This window comes from Dinoponera quadriceps, unplaced genomic scaffold, assembly GCF_001313825.1.
Source record: "Dinoponera quadriceps isolate SergipeBrazil2010 unplaced genomic scaffold, ASM131382v1 scaffold555, whole genome shotgun sequence".
NCBI lineage: Eukaryota > Metazoa > Arthropoda > Insecta > Hymenoptera > Formicidae > Dinoponera > Dinoponera quadriceps.
The window spans coordinates 1,034,498-1,053,122 of NW_014554717.1; the positions used below are offsets into that span (position 1 = coordinate 1,034,498).

General features: G+C 43.8%; 1 protein-coding gene and 2 non-coding genes across 3 annotated transcripts in view; all 3 read right to left on the reverse strand.

Moving 5' to 3' along the window:
• Positions 1 to 6,894, reverse strand: part of LOC106741153 (nuclear pore complex protein Nup88) — a 67,707-nt gene extending 60,813 nt beyond the window's left edge. Inside the window, exon 1 of the mRNA XM_014612868.1 lies at positions 6,566 to 6,894. Within this exon, the coding sequence (XP_014468354.1) occupies positions 6,566 to 6,775 (210 nt within the window). The 5' untranslated portion in view covers positions 6,776 to 6,894. The remainder of the gene's footprint in view (positions 1 to 6,565) is intronic.
• A 941-nt stretch (positions 6,895 to 7,835) lies between these two features.
• Positions 7,836 to 7,909, reverse strand: Trnat-agu. The gene has a single exon. It is a non-coding gene; the product is annotated as a tRNA-Thr (tRNA).
• A 251-nt stretch (positions 7,910 to 8,160) lies between these two features.
• Positions 8,161 to 8,234, reverse strand: Trnan-guu. The gene has a single exon. It is a non-coding gene; the product is annotated as a tRNA-Asn (tRNA).
• Positions 8,235 to 18,625: the final 10,391 nt, after the last annotated feature.

Here is an 18,625-nt window from a genome sequence, read left to right on the forward strand (position 1 = left end):
GGGGGGGGGGGGGGGAGAGCTCGAGCAACCACCACTAAAATCCGTGCCGCGCGCCACTTCCTGCGCGAGGTGGAGCCGTGGAATTATTAGATATGCAACCGCGACGGCTCGCCTCCTACGGGCATTATTAAACTTAGTTATGAATGCCCATTAAAACTGTAAAGGAAATGCATTAGCCTGCCAAGGCGTCCCGCGAATGACAAAGCCACCCCCCGCGGAACGAGAGCCATCCACTTTGCTCGATTCTCCTCCCCTCGTTCATCACAATGATTCGATACGCTACGGCGATCGAGACGTTTTCACCGACCGAATTACGTCGTTGAGGAACATTATGATTTTTTTACTGTATTGAATTGCATCAAAATTCATATGTACATCTAATTTTCTACGAATATTGCTCGGATTTCGCAAGACGACCATTTCGCGATTTAATGTTTCTAAGAAACGGTGGTACTAGTATCGTCATTCGGTGGTTGGAAACTCAATTAGATCTAGATGATGATCGAAAAAAGATTACCAAGGAAGCTCATGTAAATTCGCGAACATAAAGAACGGAGAAACGTTTACGTGTCGTGACTATTCGCGTGTTGATCTCTACGAGTTTATGGCCGAGAATCAGCGAGTTTGTCTGTCCCTGACTCCCGCGGGTCGGAGTGACGAGGCTTCGAAAGACCGAGATCTGAAGGTATCTTTAGATTATGGGTTCCAAGGGGTCGATGGTTGCTCGGCTTTCGCCGATGCGGTTCTACGACCAGCCGAGGTTACAAAGACACGTCGCTATCGCTCCGAGGGCTGCTCCGAGAAGTCCCTGCAAGGAGTTATTAGCGCGGAATTATTGTCATTGCGGCGGCCCTTTCACCGCTCATAGGCTATACATGCGGCGATAATGGAGGCCGGTGGGTGCGCGCCCGGTTCCTTCCAAGACTAAGGGCGTATTTTAACGGGCAGCTTTGACAATAGACCACCGTCGTTCTTGTATACGACTTCGCGGCTGCGGGAGATAAAGGTGCCGGTGCACGAATACACGAGCTATACATTCGCACTCTTACGGCTTGAGAGTGTATTGGGCGTCCTACAGTGGTCTGCTTCCGTCTCTTGGACGCCCAATAACATCGACGATGCCGGTTTAAGCATCTCCTTGACGATTCATTAAACTCCGTCAGCGATGCCGCGAACAATTTTTACGACCTGCGTATCTCGCGTAGTCCCGCGTTTAATTAATTCATAGCGCAGTCCCGCGTGTCGTTTGAGTCGTTGGCGTTATATCTTTCGACAGATTTCTCGACGAATTCGGACTGTCAGTTTCATTTAAGAGAAAATATATTTTACCTTTCTACACAGACGGAAAAAAAGTGCTAGATTGAAATGAGTAATCACTTTAAATGAGTAGTTGCTCTTCAGCAAATTTTTATTTGGATTATTAAATGAATATTACTTGAATGTAATATTTTTTTCTACATTCAAATAATATTTATTTGATATAGGTAAAATCATGTCTTATCATGTAATTAATTTTATCTCATTATAATAGGTTCTGTAGATAGATTCGCATAAGCTCTTCTACACTTCTTGTCAAGCGAACTTAAAAAAATCGATTTTTTACATTGAAAAAATCTGAAAAAGAGTGAAACGATTTGTTTTTTTATTTTTATGTTTCAATATATGACTATGTAAAAAGCACATCAATCTTGTGTTATAAGCTTTTCTAACTTTAGACTTTGATTATTTACTTGTATCTAGTATTTTTTCTATATAGTATATTTGTATATATTGAACTCCGTAAACCTCAACAATTTTATTGTAACACGAATACATAAGATCAATTGAAAATTAAGATTTCATTCTGCTATTAAATTTAGCTTTCAATTAGTACTTGAAAATATTGAAGCACCCATCGAGATTCTTTCCCCAATTTTCGCTGTCTGATTCAGGAAGATCACTCGACATCTTAAATATTTCTTATGTACGATCGAATTCGTCTAACGAGCTTCTTAGAGGAAAATAAAGGCTTTCAATCTATTTCATGCTAGACATGAACGTATTTTTCACTATGTAAATACCCATCGCTGTACTCAACATACTTTCTCGATCGGGACATATAAACGGCGGACGTACCGGCCGAATCTCGCGGTAACCCCCGGTGCGATTATCTCTCCGACGTGATGCTTTCGAGGGCGCGCATATATCCCTATTAATAAATGAGTCGAAAAAGGGAGAAGAGAGAGAAAGAGAAAAAGAGAGGTAGAGAGAGAGAGAGAGAGAGAGAAGGATTCCGCCAGTCCGCGTAGGGTTACCGCTTTTTCCGCATCTCCGACAGCGCGATGCTTCGAGTGTTCGCACGGCCGTGGAAAAGAGAAAGGAAGACAGAGCACGAGGAGGGTACGTGGAAGGGAAAATGTATCCGTGCCGGTGGTGGAACGAAATACGAATGCTGAGGAGGGTGATGCGCGGAGGGGTGTCGAGGGGGAGAGGGTGGCCGATGTCTACCACAAAAGCCATTGTCCGCCACTTACTGAATTCGTCGAGCCTCCCTCGCGCTTCCACCCCGCCGTATCCAACGTATACACGCACATACACACAGAGAGAGAGAGCTACGCGCGCCGTCCGATGTAAAACACTTCCCGTGAATTTTATTGCTCTACGTACCTTCTCGTATACCACCACGTGCACCGGCGCGGCACCTAACCTACACCCGAACCAGGAACCGCCAGAACCACCCCCGCGTTTGCTTATACGCTCGGGCGTGAATCTGACCGCGGGAACATTCAGATGTACACGCACACACGCAGTAAACGCGCTCGCGATTGCATGCACGCACACACGTACACACACGCACGTGGCAGCGCACAGGACTGTGAGCGCGTACGTCGTAGTTATTGCTTGTGTACACATAGGACGTGCGGCTGCACGTGTATTTACCAGCGGCGACGGTGGGTAGGCGGGACCGCAGTTACAAATGTCACCGTAAAATTACTTTTTAATTATCGTCGAGAGGATTTCGCTTATTACGCGATATTCCGCTCCGCTTCTGAGACGGAGACGGCGGCGGCGGTAGTGGTGGAGGCGGCAGGAATTCGCCCGAAATTTTCTATTTTGTTCGCGCCGCTGACCCTCGACCGTCGCCGGTCCGGTAGCGGCGCTTTTAATTTAGATAAGATTGTCCCTTTTATACGTCGCGAGAGGCATATAGAAAGTCTCACGTAGACCGTCGCCATTGCACATCGTGCCCCCGAATCGAAGTAATTCTTACCTTGGCGCGCGCTCGCGACCGTCTGGGTTTTTAATCAGGCTGGATAACACGAAGATTGCGGAAAGAATATATGAATTACGCCATGTTGCACGGGAAAATATTAGTATCGATTCAAGGCTCATTTTCTCACATATAAGCAAGAATATATAATCTTATACGAAGGTAAAGCTTGCTTACATGAAGAAATTCTATATAGTTTCACTAAAAATATCACATTCTTGTTATTTAAGAATAATTTTCGTGAATTGTGAAAAGAAGAAATATTGGATAGAAAGAATAATATTTTCAATGTAATATAATTCTTAGTTTGAAGATATCGTTCTTTCTATCCAATACTTTCTCTTCTCAATTTATGGAAATTATTCTTGAATAAATAAGAGATATTTTTTTTAGCAGGTCTATATATATAGAATTTCTTTACGTAAGCAAGTTTTATCTTCATACAAGATTATATACTCTTGTTTATACATATGAGACTTGAATTGATACTAATTTTTTTCGAGTATATAAAATTTCAATTCGTGAAAGGCAAATATTAACATTAATTGAATATTACGCTCGATATTTCCTCGCGTTCTTTAACGAATACCTCTTTCACATATCGTCCGATGATAAAGCCAAATTGTCGCATCTTGAAAGAACTTTGAACGAGCCGGCGTCCCGTAAAAATCCTCGCTTGTCTTCGCTCCCAAGTCCGAGCGAGGTCTTCGAGGAAAACACGCGGTGAACGAGGAGTTCGGCCAAGAAGCGGCCCTTTTCCGTCCGCCGAATATTATCTCGGCGACAGCGCGGGCGATTCGTTTGCTCGGCGGTAAATCCGCGAATTAAAGAACTTATTCCATTTGGGCAGCCAAAGGGGTGTGAACGCTTTCGCGTTCGTATTATCTCTCGGAGACGGGGGGAGGGGGACGGGACGAGAAGGGAAAGAGAGCGTAACCGGCAGGAAGGCGAGGACCGACGAAGGACGAGGGCCGGGAATGACCTGGCGAAAGGCGCGGGAGGAAGAGACAGAAAAGAGGGAGAAAGAGATAGCCGGCGAGGGGAGAGAGGGAGTGAGACGGGGCGCGTTTAGACGTTCGTTCCGCTGGTAACAAAGATAACTCTATGCAATAAAAATGATTCAAAGTTTCCCGCGGCGGATGGCGGTTCCGATGGCGGAGCGGTTGACAATAGCGCGTCTTTGTCTCCGTCCCGCGCCACACCGCCGTCCCCTGACCCGCCGCCACTTTGCCCACCGTCGCCCTCGTCCGTATCCTGCGACACCTATCTTCCGGTTTAAAGTCCCGGCGTGCGCGCCAGAGAGGAACCTCGCTAACTTTTATTATTTACGACCGATATTTCAGCCGGGCCCGGGGCGCATGCACTCGGTAACGAGCGAGGAGCCAAGTGGCCGCCGCGGCTTGACGCGCCACGTCGGCGGCTGCGACGCTGTTTAACGTGATCGATGCCGTCGCAGAAGGATCAGAAAATTGGCCGATTCATATCGCGCTTCGTCGCCGCTAACTCGTCAACGTCGGCGGTCCCGCCAAGTTCTCGCGTAAACGCCTCGGCTCGGTGAGAGCGCGTCCCGATAAATCCGCCGTTTCAATCGACTTCCGATGTTAATCAACAAATTAATCAACGCATCACGACGCTAACGTCGATGTGGTATTGCGCGGTCGCGTTATTAAAAGGACGGTCGAGTGAAATTAACCGAATACCGGGGGGCTTATCGAATCAACGGGTGAACGAGCGACGATCGGTACCACCGGGACCCTCCGTCCTCCGCACTTACCTCTTTTCTCCTCGTCCACCCTCGCGGGGGTACCTTTATCTACCTACCTATACGCACACGCGTACGCACGACCCTTTCCGCTGAAGGGTCTGAATTTGCATTTTATTCGCAGCCGTGGAACCGCGGCTACGTCCGTGTGCGGGCAACGCTCCTCCGCGGCGCGGACATTTATTTTAATTAAATTACTCCGGAGCGTCGAACAACCCATTTCCTATAAATTATCCCCTCGCCGCTCTTTTGCGTTCGCGCGCGAGCGCCGAGGCATTAATGTACCCGCTGATCCCACGGTGCCATTGAAATGAAATAAAAGCACTGGCGGCCAGCGAGAACGAAACGTACCGCTTTGCCCATTCCCGCCGCGATTCCGCCGCGCCGCTTCCCTTTCATTTACCGCGCAATCATTTTCCGCGCTAGCACCGGCTCGGCTTCGCGTTTTCAAGAAATTCTCGGCTGTATCTTTATCCATTAATTGCTTTCTAGATACTCAATCACTTGCTGCGGTATCCTTTAATATATCGCCTACTTAGAGTAAAAGAGTAACAATTAATGCGACGGGACAATTCGGAATATTCTCTCGAAATGCTTGAGAGAATACAATTCTATGATTCATAGCAGGATCTTATATTTAGGACCGTGTTAAGTTTCTCTTCAAATGCCTCATTTCATTGGTTATAAAGCATCTGAAGATAAACTTAAGACGATCTTAAATATAAGATTCGAGTATGAATATCGGCCTAGATTTCGGTCCCTGTTAATTTCCAGATTTGCTCGCAATTTTTACTTTAGTGCTCGCGTTATTTCTCGCGTTTACACTTTTCTGCGTAGGAAAAACCACCTATTATAGCGAGAATTCGCAAATCGTGACTATGCTTGCGCAACTTTAACGCAACAGTTGTGTTATTTTACAAATCCGCGGACATGGGTGAAAGAATATTCATCGCATTTAATTGAGCGAATTCCTACCGGTCGATGGTATAAATCTCACAAGTACAACGTATCTTATATTGTCATGTGTAAATGATGCTGTTGGGCTATTCCAACACAATCTCCAAATGTCGAAGAGCCAGGGGGACGACATACGACGTGAACGCATAACACACCGATGTAACGCATATACAGATGGTCTGTTTTTTAGCTGCGTTGCCGAACTGGTGCAATAAGCTAGAATGAGACAAGTATATTTTGTCTCGCTCTAACTTATCGCACCAGTTCAGCAGTGCGACCAAAAAACAGACTAAGAATCTTACACGATATCGTGTAATGAAACTCACCTACGTTTGGTGCGCATATTTCTCAGGCGTCGATGAATGAAATATACTTTGTCCGGCGCCGAGTTTATTCTCGTTCGGCGCAATACGCGAGGAAACGGCGCACGCGTGAGCAGCCGACACGACGAGCGCGGGTTAGGTTAGAGTCGGACCGCGCGACGAGGCATGCCGCTCGATATCCCGCTCTCGCTCACATGACGCGCTACGTAAAAAATCTCCCCGACAATTGGCGAGAGCATGGAATGCGTAACACGAGGTGAAAACAGTACTCACTTGGTAGAGGACGTCTTCGCCGGGCTCGCCGCGGGTCGCTGCCAGGTTAAGCATGAGCACGCAGCGCTTGTCGGCGTTCCACGCGTACAGCACGTTGTCGCGAATCTCGAGAATGTTCCGTGTCTCCTTCACACCTTTAGGTAGGCTCGGCTTGACGTCCCGGAATAACCGATAGTCGTTCAATCGCAGTAAGTCCGTGCACGATGACATGTTTCTGAGCGTGACGACGGTGCGAGGTTATGTCTCAAGCGCGCGCCCGGTATAACAACAAAGTTCGCCTGGTTGCCGCGCTGCCCAGCTGCCGCCGGCGTGGCTAACGTCACGCCGTAGTCGCTAGAACGAACGTCGGCCGCGGAGTGGCGTTCCTGTTCGGCGCCATTTTACCGCCGAGTTTTTCGATTCGAACGGCAGCAACGGATTTCGGGAGCGACATGCACCAGCTTGTCGTGGGCCTCGGCGATCGTGAATGTCACATCGAGTCGTCAAGAGCAGCGAATCGTCGGGAGCGTGAGATCGTGACACTGCGGGAATACGGAAATTAGAAAATCATAACGGTACGAGGCCTGCGAGATTGCGTCGGCGTTATCACATGTTACGATGGGTAAGCTTGTGCAGGCTTGTCCAAATGCTTAGTCAGCCGATGAATTTGATCTCAATTCGAGCATATCGATTATGTTACAGTTAAATCTGCGGACGAGACGAAGACTGCTCGAGATAGGTGTTGTTGTTGTCCTTGTCCTTTGTCAAGTAGGAAGATGAAAAAGACTCGGTATGTCATTAGAAGGAGACGGAACATAACCATATAATAGCCATCTTTTTCTCTCTTACTAGAAAAAGCCGTTTGCGACGTCCATTTTGATTGAGATAGTCCCGGTGGGTTGTAGCAATGCAAATAATCGTTTTATATTGTCGTGTACATTATTCACGTTGATTAACAGTCATATCATCGGGAATTGCTATTTACTCTCTCTCTCTCTCTCTCTCTTTCTCTTGATGCGATAACCTGTTAATCTAAGTTAATACGTTGAATGTTGATATGATATCAAGATGTCTCAATTATTTGCATTTAATTTCATTTAATTATTGTTAACTATTATTGCGATGCGATCTTCAGTTAAACATTTGTACAATTAATAATTATCAATACGACGTTCAACGTGTTGATTATATTAATAAAATACCAAAATAAATATCTTAATTACATATAATGTTTTTTATAAAAAATTGAGTTGACAAAAAATTGAAAGCACTATAAATAACCCTTGCTTTCAGGCCCCGGAGGGATTCGAACCCTCGATCTCCTGTTTACTAGACAGGCGCTTTAACCAACTAAGCCACGGCGCCATTGGAGGCACGTGAGTACTTACACTTTATCAGTGGGTCTGATTTTCTATCATCATATTCTTACTTCAAAGATAAATCGTTATCACTACGAGTCGACGCGTATTCCTCGTTATATCATACATGTTAAATATCATCCTTTACATATTAATATTATTTAATTAATAAATTTATTTGCCAAATTACAAATTCACTAAAAAAATAATATATCGTTAAAAAATCTAATTTTTAAAAGCAATGTACAAAAGATTACCCGCCCCCGGGTGGGCTCGAACCACCAACCTTTCGGTTAACAGCCGAACGCGCTAGCCGATTGCGCCACGGAGGCTGTTGGGTTGCCCTTCTGTAGAGAATAATAAGAACTTCCATTCTCTTTTTAGCCACTTTATATTGCATTTTTTCTTTTTACGTATCTTTTTCAAATATCTCACATATTATTTGCTGCAAGTGTATACATATTGATTCTAAACATATAATTTAGGATAGTTAATAACGTTAGTTATATTAACATTCAGCAGCATGTATGTCCTCTCTGCTTTGTTATTACCTGTTCATAACTTGTTTATAAGTAATGAAAAAGTAGTATAAAAATAAACAAGGATTTGTGATCAATATTTATAAATTTGTAATATTACACAAGCTAGGGAAGAGAGAGAGAGAGAAACTGATTTAATAAATAATGTGAATAATTTTTTAAACAATTTTAGGAAATTAATTAAATATCTTCATGAATAACGTTAAGAATTTCTTGCACAATTTATTCTGCGAAATGCATGCTGATTATCCCACGCTACAAATCTAGCTTTAATTTGTATTGGAATAATAGTATAAATGTTGATTCGATTGACCTCATTTATCGCGTATTTTTGTACAAAAGTACAGAGTACGTACGTTGGCAAGATCTGTAAATTACTTGCTACATGCAAAGCGATTTGCAATTCATTTTCCGATAACGGCCGACGATGAATTACGCCGGGGCTCTACCGTCCTCCCTCCGCCCTCCCTTCGGGAACTGGTTCTAGAATTACCACCACTAACGAACGCGTTTCGTATCTATAGATCCGCAGTATACTACGATACAAATCGAACAGATGTGTCGACGCAAGAAAGCGGTCGCGATGAAATATCACCTCACGTTGGAATAAATTTGTTGGCCGAAGCTGTGCGTGTCGCAGCGATAATATGCGCGTACACAATGGGAAATAGTCCGGCAGTTGCATAGAAACCATATACGGTTAATTAAATGGGGTCGGCTCATTAGTAACTGTCTATATGCAAGGCGATGGGCGAGACGCGATTGGAGGGTGGTCCCAAGGTGATTTATCCGTCACGATGGATCGCAGATGTTCGACTGGTACGCGACGCGGGTCATCACAATATCGTAATTAGAATGATAGCGGGTGTAGGTAAACGCGCGCCCCGTGTGCAGCTGTATAATATGTGGATTACTGAAAGTAATCGTTATTTAATGCTGTTCGTTCAATTTTGGAAAGAAGACCTAGAAAGACTGAGAAAGAAAGGAGAAAATATTATTTTATGATATTTCACTTGAGACTCGTATACTTTTGAAAACCAAAAACAATAAAAATGGTAATTGGAAATATCAGCAAAAATATAGATCATTTTGATGAATTTGAATTATATCGGATTCTTAACTTTTATAACTAGACTTATAAATTTAGATTTTTTAATAATACAAGTAGTAGGAAATATAAAGCATTTTTATCGTGATGTTTATGCATTTGTTTAATAGCTAAAATGATTTCGAGGTGTAAACGATCGATGATGTAATCAGTACTGTACTTGTTCGCGCAAAATGGTACATAAGTACATATAAGTACACCGTGTCATCGCAAGATTTGCTCTCTTCGCTGGAAGGAGACCTTCTAGTTCGGCCATGTTGACACTAACAGTCTGTTTAAATTGTGCGTTTAATTACAAGTAAGAGACAGTCGCCGCGAAATTTATCGGTCACTGTTACCGTCCCCTTCGTTCCTAATCTACGGAGCAGATATCCGCGCTAAACAGAGGAGAACATATCCTTTGCCTGCAATAAGACGCTTCTCGTTGCTTCTTAGTGCCTCTTCGTGGGCGAGCGATTAGATTTATCAAGCGTGTATTCGTATAATTTACCGATATTACAGTAGTTGCGTGCATCGCGACGCCGAGAGAGAACATGTAATATACCGAATATAGCTTCAACCTTCATATTTATATTTTTCTAGTTAACAAAACGAATATATATATACTATATCAGGTTTATATATTTTATCGGACTTATAAATTTCGGTTATAAAATATTGTTCTATTTCGACGATACTAAAAAAAAGAAAATATAGATTATATAGAGTTGTATAAAAAACAAGGGAGATGACGTGTATGCAAATATTATTCCAGAAAGACATGTTACACCTTCGCACAGGAAATTTTTGGGGGCATTTTTTAATTATCAAAGAATCTCCATAGTATACAAGCCTGAGTATTCCGCATGTATCGTTACGGTTAGAGGATACATGGATTTCGCTTCTTATTGGATAGGAATTTATGCCCATAAATCTAAGCGGTTCCCGTCGAGAGGTTGAATCTTCCTCCTGGAAGTTTACAATCCCTCGTTCTCTCTATTCTGTAACCAACATCCGCTCCCTCTCTCTCTTGTTCGCGTTTTCCACCCCTTCCCGACGCGGAAAGCACAGTACTTTACAGGCCATGGTGAGTGTCTATGATGAAGGTGTGCACGTTCTAGGATACACTGGGCTTGTAACGATGTAACGGGTGAGCATTGTACCGGAATCATGATGAATTCATTCAGAGTGCGAATTAACATCCGGTCGGGAGTACGTTTCGCTAAATGCCCGGAAGAGAGAACGCGCGCGAAACCGGCGATCATCAATATTCCATCGCGGTAAACCAAAGTTGAGATTTAGCAAATTTTGTTTGCTTAAGAAATCGCAGAGATTTATTAACCGTTCTACAGCCATGAGATACTGTTTATTATAAATAAATACATTAATTATACACGTTTCTTTATTTCGTGTTATTATCATATTCTTTCTCGTCATTTATGACTGATCTGTTTCCACCTTGCTGTTTGCTGATAATTGCATAATTCAATTATTTAACGTTCGAAGATGAATCATGATTTAGGGTACTAACTCTGTTACGATCACGAGTCGATTTACGACGTTAGAGACGTTATCGCTTCTATGTCGTATAAGTATGACGTTTCTTCGCGCTGTTCTTCGCTCGTTTTTCTCATTCAATTAACTAATGGCTTGCAGGACAAAGAGCGCGATAGAACAGATCACGAACACCCGGTAGACAATACGTCTTGGCACTCGTAGGTCATTGTGGCGTTGAAAGGGAGTAACTTATAGGGGCATTGGGAATTACCAGTTTATTATTAGGGAGATAGCATAGAGGGCCAAGATCAGGGGTTGCTGTTAATTCTCCTAACACTTGGCTCCCCGGAGAGAACACGCTGCCTTAAGACTTCCACCTTCTCGACCCATTCCGCCATACGGCCGACATCTTGAATCGCTGCCGTGTTAATTAGTACGACTTTAAACGCACCCGCATGCGGTAGCAATCGGGATTCTCCGAAATGATTTTGGCGCCACCCTCCGGACGATGTTACGTTGATTACGAAGTCTTGGTTAAAAAATTTCAACGATCGTAGCGCACCTTCGAGGAATTCAACTTCCAGTAACACGGCCGTCACGTTCGGTATCGCGATTCGCGTTGAAATTAAATTGTTAATAATATTCGCGGTCATTGAAAATATTTAAATATTTGCGAAAGTCACGACAGCACACGAAACTATACTGACTTAATTATTTAGCATTTTGGACATGACTCGATCCTGTTTGAGGAGGAGGTGATAAAATATCTTTCGCCACCCTCTTTAATCCGGATACGAAGGTGAAGCATTTTCGGAGGCTCGGAAAGACGAGTCGGCGGGGCTTTGACGTATGGAAGATGTCAGTTGCGGGCTGGCACGGTGGTGTCGTCGATTCGTCTTCCCTTTAGCCGCCACCTTTCGCGAATCCTTTCCGTTGCGCTATCCTTTACGTTATATAAATGGTGTCGGCGTCTGGTAGCCCCGTTCGTTGGTAAAATTTCGCCAGCCTCGCCACAGATTGCTCTATTTTCGGGGCTCTTCGATTTATCAATTGGTTCCTTCGGGTTTCTCTGGTAGATTGGATCTTCTAAATTCAGCCGACACGCCAGTGGCTAGCCGAATAAAGATAAAACGTTTCCGCGCGTTTCCCTCCCTTCGAAAACCGCTGTTGATTTTAGTTGCGCCCTTCGTATTATTAATTTTTATTTTCAGTTAATAACATTTGGGAGAAAACTATAATACGCAGTTTTACAGATGATATAATAAATACTTCTTTATAAGGCAATATAATATTGACTATATCAGTGTGTTCTTCAATATCTTTCATAGGACTGTAAATATGTCATTTGGCGGATAACTTAAATTAGAAGTCGAACCGTGATTATGATGACAGTAGGACTATACGCATATAGATTTTCACGTGCCGAAAAGCTCTCGAGGAGCACAGCAGACCTTAGCTCTCCTCGGAAGGCCGTAACGAGGTCGAGCGGGCTAACTATGCCGATAAATCAGCAGCCTTAATGAAAATGTGGCGCTATCCGTTGCAAGAGCGCTGAACGAGCGGTCCTACCTCCCTGTTAGCCGTTTAAATGAAATGAAAAGAACGTGCAGCACTGGAAAATACCCTCCTAAAAATATCAAGATAAGAACGAGTCGGCGATGAGGAGTCTTGTCCGGAATGAGAGATGGGGGGCGGCTCGTTTTAGCAGGAGAGAAAAACGCGCGTAATTACGAAAACGCGGTATTCCTATGAACCCCGGATGATTCCGCGTCTTTTGACAATCTATGCCGCGACGTTGTCAAGTTCGGCCCGACACAGCATATACATCTTGATCCTAAATATCTCATTATTTTAATCGTACCACTGTCGTCTGTGTTATTAGAGTCACAATAAACTGAATACTAATATTTTCCTATAAAAACAATTGATATTACATGCTAGATTTTTCTAAGATTTAAATAATGTATATTTAAATAATCAAGTTATTTCTATATTTTCTGAAACAGTAACTAGTCTGTAGCACGAAGAAAGGACAGTAGACCGTCGAGGCTGACATTGATCCTTCGACGGTACTTGCAGAATTAATGTAGAAGCAAAATTTCGCCCAGAGCATTCTCTGTATTATCCAAACTTTGTTGGATATCGTTTTTACAGAGAAGAGCGAGATATCGCGTAAGAATGAAAATCATCCTTCCTCTGCTCTCTGTTAATGATATAAAACATGTCACAGCATATGTGCTGTTGTACGCGCGGTGGACACATACGTGCCCGTCATGTGTAATGTCGCCTACGTGTGCCAACTATAATTACTAAGGTCGCGAGGCGTACCCGAAACAAGTTTATAATCGTGAAGGATGAGCGAAGACGGGCCCCGCGGCAGTGCGGCAAAGAGTCTAGCTCGATAAAATATGTACAATATTTTTAATTGTTGACGTTAAAATGTGCTCTCTTGGCTTTTTCTCGTTAACATGACGTCGGAGGGTCCGGAAACTGGCTCACGTCACGTTTTCGCGGCCGAGCCCTCCGAGTTATTTATTTCACGCTTAAAGAATCACCCACCGTCCATACCGCCGTTGGACACCGTCACATGTAGACGACTTTGGACAGGCTTGTCTTCCGCAAGCATGAAAATAACCCGACGCACAGCGGGATGTTCGAGGAAAATTTAACCAACAATGGCGCGAGTTGTTGAGAAACACGTGTAACATCAGCACTATTCGTTGTATGAAATAGCATTTGCACGTTAGTACAAAGATAGGATATTACAAATACACATTTTTTCGTATAATTGCTCGTATCTTTTGGTGTATATTTAAAAAATTCGCGAAAAATTTACTGCGTCCCCGATATTTTTTCCCGAAAATGCAAATTATTTTTGTTACTTTATATATTTCATATTATTTAATTTATGTTGTAATTCGCATTTATATTCACGTCAGTCGTGTTTATGCAACCAAGCGAAGATCATTTTTCGCGAAGGAAGCAACTGTCTTCGCCAAAGAAATCGTATTTCGCCGTGGTTCGTTTACGACGTGGGGACGTGCAACTTTGCTATTCAAAAATTATGTACCCTTCAAACTCCATTCTGTGCGATTACGCGAGATACGATCGAAAGAAATGAAATCGGAGGAGGCCATTGTCGAGGCGCGCGTATTCGTATTTGGCTCCTACATTTTGCATGCGATTCGTACACAATGCGGTCCATCGGAAGCTGTCGTCTACTACTTCCGCTATCTGACTGCGGCACGTCTGCCCGCCTGTTTCCCCCTTCATTCTGTCCCGACGAGAAATTCCGACGTATCCGCATATATTTATTCGGTCCTATGGAAAAATATGAGAGCGTTTTTCAGCGAGTCCCGCCGCGTTTAGCGTTTGCCCCATGTCGGGAGAGCGACTCGGAAAATAGAGCCGGTTCCATTTGCAAGGAATAAACGCCGTGATTACTCTCCTTCAGTTTTAGAAATTTGTGTAACGACACAAATAATAACATAATAGAACTTTGAGAGTGTTATACACTAATATTGCTTTTCATACAAAGATCGTTTAGATGGCAGCTATCAGTTTAACTTCATTAAAAGTGAAAGTCATATAATATAATGTATCACGATGTCGTATCACGTAGCGAGAATTAATTTTGGCGAAAGATTCACTGGTTATAAAAAGATCTAATATACCTAAGTATCGTGGAAATAATGAACAGATTGAGGGGATGGAATTTCGACGTTCGCGTGAAATCCGTCGATCGCGCGATATCCCGACGTACCTACATCTTCATTAGGGAGACACGTGCCGTTCAGAAATGTTTTACCCTAATTACGAGACAATCCTGATTAAATATATTCTAGATTCTTACCCACCCCTCCGGACTTCCCTGTTTCCCTCTCGCTCGCTCTCTCTCCCTCTCTCCCTCTCTCCATTTCGCTATCTCGTACGCATACACGCGCGCAGTTGTCACGTAATGGAATATATTCGTTACCGCGATATGATAACGGACCGTCGTAAGTCAGGGAGTCATATTACCTCGGAGATCCTCTAGCCGCGAAGCATAGCGTGATTTTTCAATTTATTAAAGTCGACGCTCGCTCGTAGAACTCCCGCGACGAGCAAGTGTAGATAAGGGCGAAATTTATGGTCCACCTATTGGAAATGCGATGAGCGCTCTCGCTAATGAATCGAATTCAAGTAGTCGGGGGGAATGAAGAAGTCGCATCGCGCGCGCGTAAATCAAGAACAAAGCGCGGCAATAGTCGACCGAACGTGGCCGGAAGCGCGTCCGTTTTCGCACTTTATCGCCGCTCGATCTTATTAAGCACGAGTGCTCCCGCAAATCGCCGCTGCGATCGGCCGCTCTGTATCAATTGTCGCCGACACCTTGGCGAACTCGCGCCTAATTACTTTATTGCGAATGTATCGTCGGGGACCGACTCGAGTTAGGGTGCGCGTAAAGTATCCGAATCGCCACGTAATCTCGACAATCATCTGTCTCGCAACTCTTGAGCGACTTCGATCGACGCGAACGTTTCACTTGAATTAAACGTGCCCGGGGCTGCGAGTGAACATTTGATACGGTAAAATTGATGACGCCCGTTATTTCGATAACGAAATCGTTGCCAAATTTTGGTATAGAGATTCAGAGCGTCACGAAGAATCGGTCGATATCGTTCAAACGATCGTTGGTGAGTTATCATTTTAATATCCCGGAACATCACGGAAAGATGCATTTCTCGAGAAATGCCGAGAATGAGCACGTGCACGCGTCGTTCCGCATTTCGCACGGTGAATCGTGCGCACGCTCGTAACTTGGGTGTTTTATTCACGGGACGCAAGAACGCCTTTTGTCGCTGCACCGAGTACAGGCACGTAGGCGCGCGGGAATGATAAACGATCACGGGGGGTAACGATCGGGTATTGGCATGCCGTGTACGCGTGGGGTCATATAAATGAATCGTGTCCCCGGGGCCGTATCTTACGGGAATACGAAACATTAATGGACAGATGCGTTTTTGTCGACGGGAACGAATGGCCCGTGGCCGCGTGTCGATTTATTCTCAACGAACGATTCTGTCACTGGAGGGCGCGTCGAAGGTACGTCGCAAAACCATTACTACGGTAGTAACGACGGGAAACATTTTGATTATTTTCTTTTTTTCAAAAATGTCGCCGTAATTGCACCGGCCGATTGATCCATTGTTCGGATATTGTTCCCCGTGGAGAATGAATTAACGCGCGACGGACATCGAGCGAAAATAATTCATCGAGACAATGGGCGTTTCTTGAGGAGTGACAGGTGACGGTGACGCGATCGATGATTTGAATTTACCGTTCCGAAGAACAATTTTTCAACTATTCCTTTGAGAGGTACGTGCGTAGGAAAATAAGCGTAGCTCGTTGCCTGTGAATGATACGGGGCAAGCGTTTGTATTTTTGCTTGTTCTTTAAAATCTTTTGCGTTGGAACGCTTTGGGAATAAAGCCAAAATATGCACGGTACTTTTCGGCGCATTCTTTGCAGCTCAAAGGTTTCTCTCGAATAGTCCGCAACAATGCGTCGCGCACACTTCGAATTGCCGGCATACTCGAGAAAAAGGACACCCAATGCCTGTGTACAGAGTACGGTAGTCTCGTGGTTTAGCGAGGTAAAGTACCTCGGCGTGTAACGAGGGGTGGCTGGAGATATTTGCATAATGATTGCAATTATTATTGCCTTACCGCGCGTAATCTATAATGCAGTTGAAACGATAACCGCCAATGCATCGGGGACACGAGAAAGGCCCGTTAACATTTCCCAGAGCGAGAGTGCTCGTGCAATGGTGGCCCTCACCCATTAGCGAGCGCGACGAGACACCAACACGCCGCCAGATATCGGTATTCGTTGTGTATTCGCGGTTATGCTAGATTAGCCGTCCTTAATGTCGTTCTTGTCGCGGTCCGACGACAGTCGTGATTTCACCCGAGAAAATTACGGCAAAGCGACAAACACGTCATTTTATATTTTTATGGACCCGTGTTCTCCGCATGTGGCGAGTGTGCTAAAGCGAATCTCGAATTGTATCGTGTTTTGAAAATTTTCTATTGCTTTAGGATGGCAAACGTTCGTTTTTTGTGATTACATTAAATGCACCGAGTATAATCTCGCTATACTATTATATTCTCATATTTACCAACATTTATTGAGAAATTGGAATTGATCGATCGCATTTTTCGTTAAGTAGAATTGATCAGAAATAACAAATCAGGATTGACATTTAACCGATCGGTTAAGTTAATCGGAGATTGTGAAATGATTCTTGATTCAAACAAAATTCGTATTCGGATATGGACGATGTTTTGGAGAACCAAAGTTTGATTCTCTGAAACGAAAATGAATAGGGTTTGATTCAGTGAATCCAATTTTGGTTCTCACGATCAAAATATTTGTTTGCCCATATTCAAACAAGAATTTGATTTGAGTAAACTAAATGGGTTTCTCAGTGCTTGCTCCAATTCCAATATTTCTACGCTACATACATGATCTACATTCTGCAATCGTAATGGCGATCGAACGAATCAAACTTTTAGAGCCATTTGCACAAATATCTCGTAATTTTCCAGTATATACGAGGATATTGCGATAAAATCTTTTCACTTTTATTCGCACTGGTAGCTCTTTAATTAGTTACATCATTAGGGAATAAATTCAGTATCGTATGAAACTCGTATTACAGTTTATTATGCTTGAGAAGGAGATTGCGCGATATCTAGATTATAAGATTCTTGTGCGCAATTTCCTCTGAAAATCATAAGAGGATTATGCGAAGTGTGTAACGACAGACTTTTATCGAATAAACGTGTTTAAAAGACATTCGCAGCACCACGTTTCCCCGCATCTCTGTTTCGGTAGATGTCGCGGTATATTTTACGCATCATCGTACAAGGCGCTGCGATATCCTTTAATATTTCGCAGGAGATTAATCCGGTGTAGTCGCAGGATGCAAGCACACCCTCCGCGAGTCGGTAGGGTAGATATCCCTGGTAAGAGGTAAGGGGTCGCTAGCCGACCGTCTTCTTATCGACTGGAAGCTCCATGCAAAACGGCTCGCTGACTCCCCGGTAGAAAGGGGTAGCTGCGAATTGCCGCCATCGATTTGAATGGCCGTTAAGATCGACATATTCGAGCGGACATCGGCCGCGTGATCCCGTCCGATTTCACATAAACGGCTGCCCCTAAATTGCACAAGTTATGATTGCATCGAACGCGTGCCGGTCCGTTTCGAGGAATCCGTTCTCGGATCTCGTATTTCCGTTCATGCGTGACTGCTCGCTGACGTATCATGCCCGATAATATTGAGAGAACGTTATTGCGCTTTGTTTCGCGTTTCTACCGCGAGAACCGTAATCATAAGATTATCGATGTCGTAGGAATGCCGCTAATCGAGCGCGAAATATACTGCGATAATGAACGGTCTCGCAATATTCGAAATAACGGCCACGTGATTATATTAAATATCGTAAATATTTCAAGATGTTTTGTTGCATTTTAATTATTAAATCGTGATTATGGATATCCCGAGAACGCAAAGAATTAAGGAATTGCGACTAAAGAGACCGAAAATGAGAAAGAG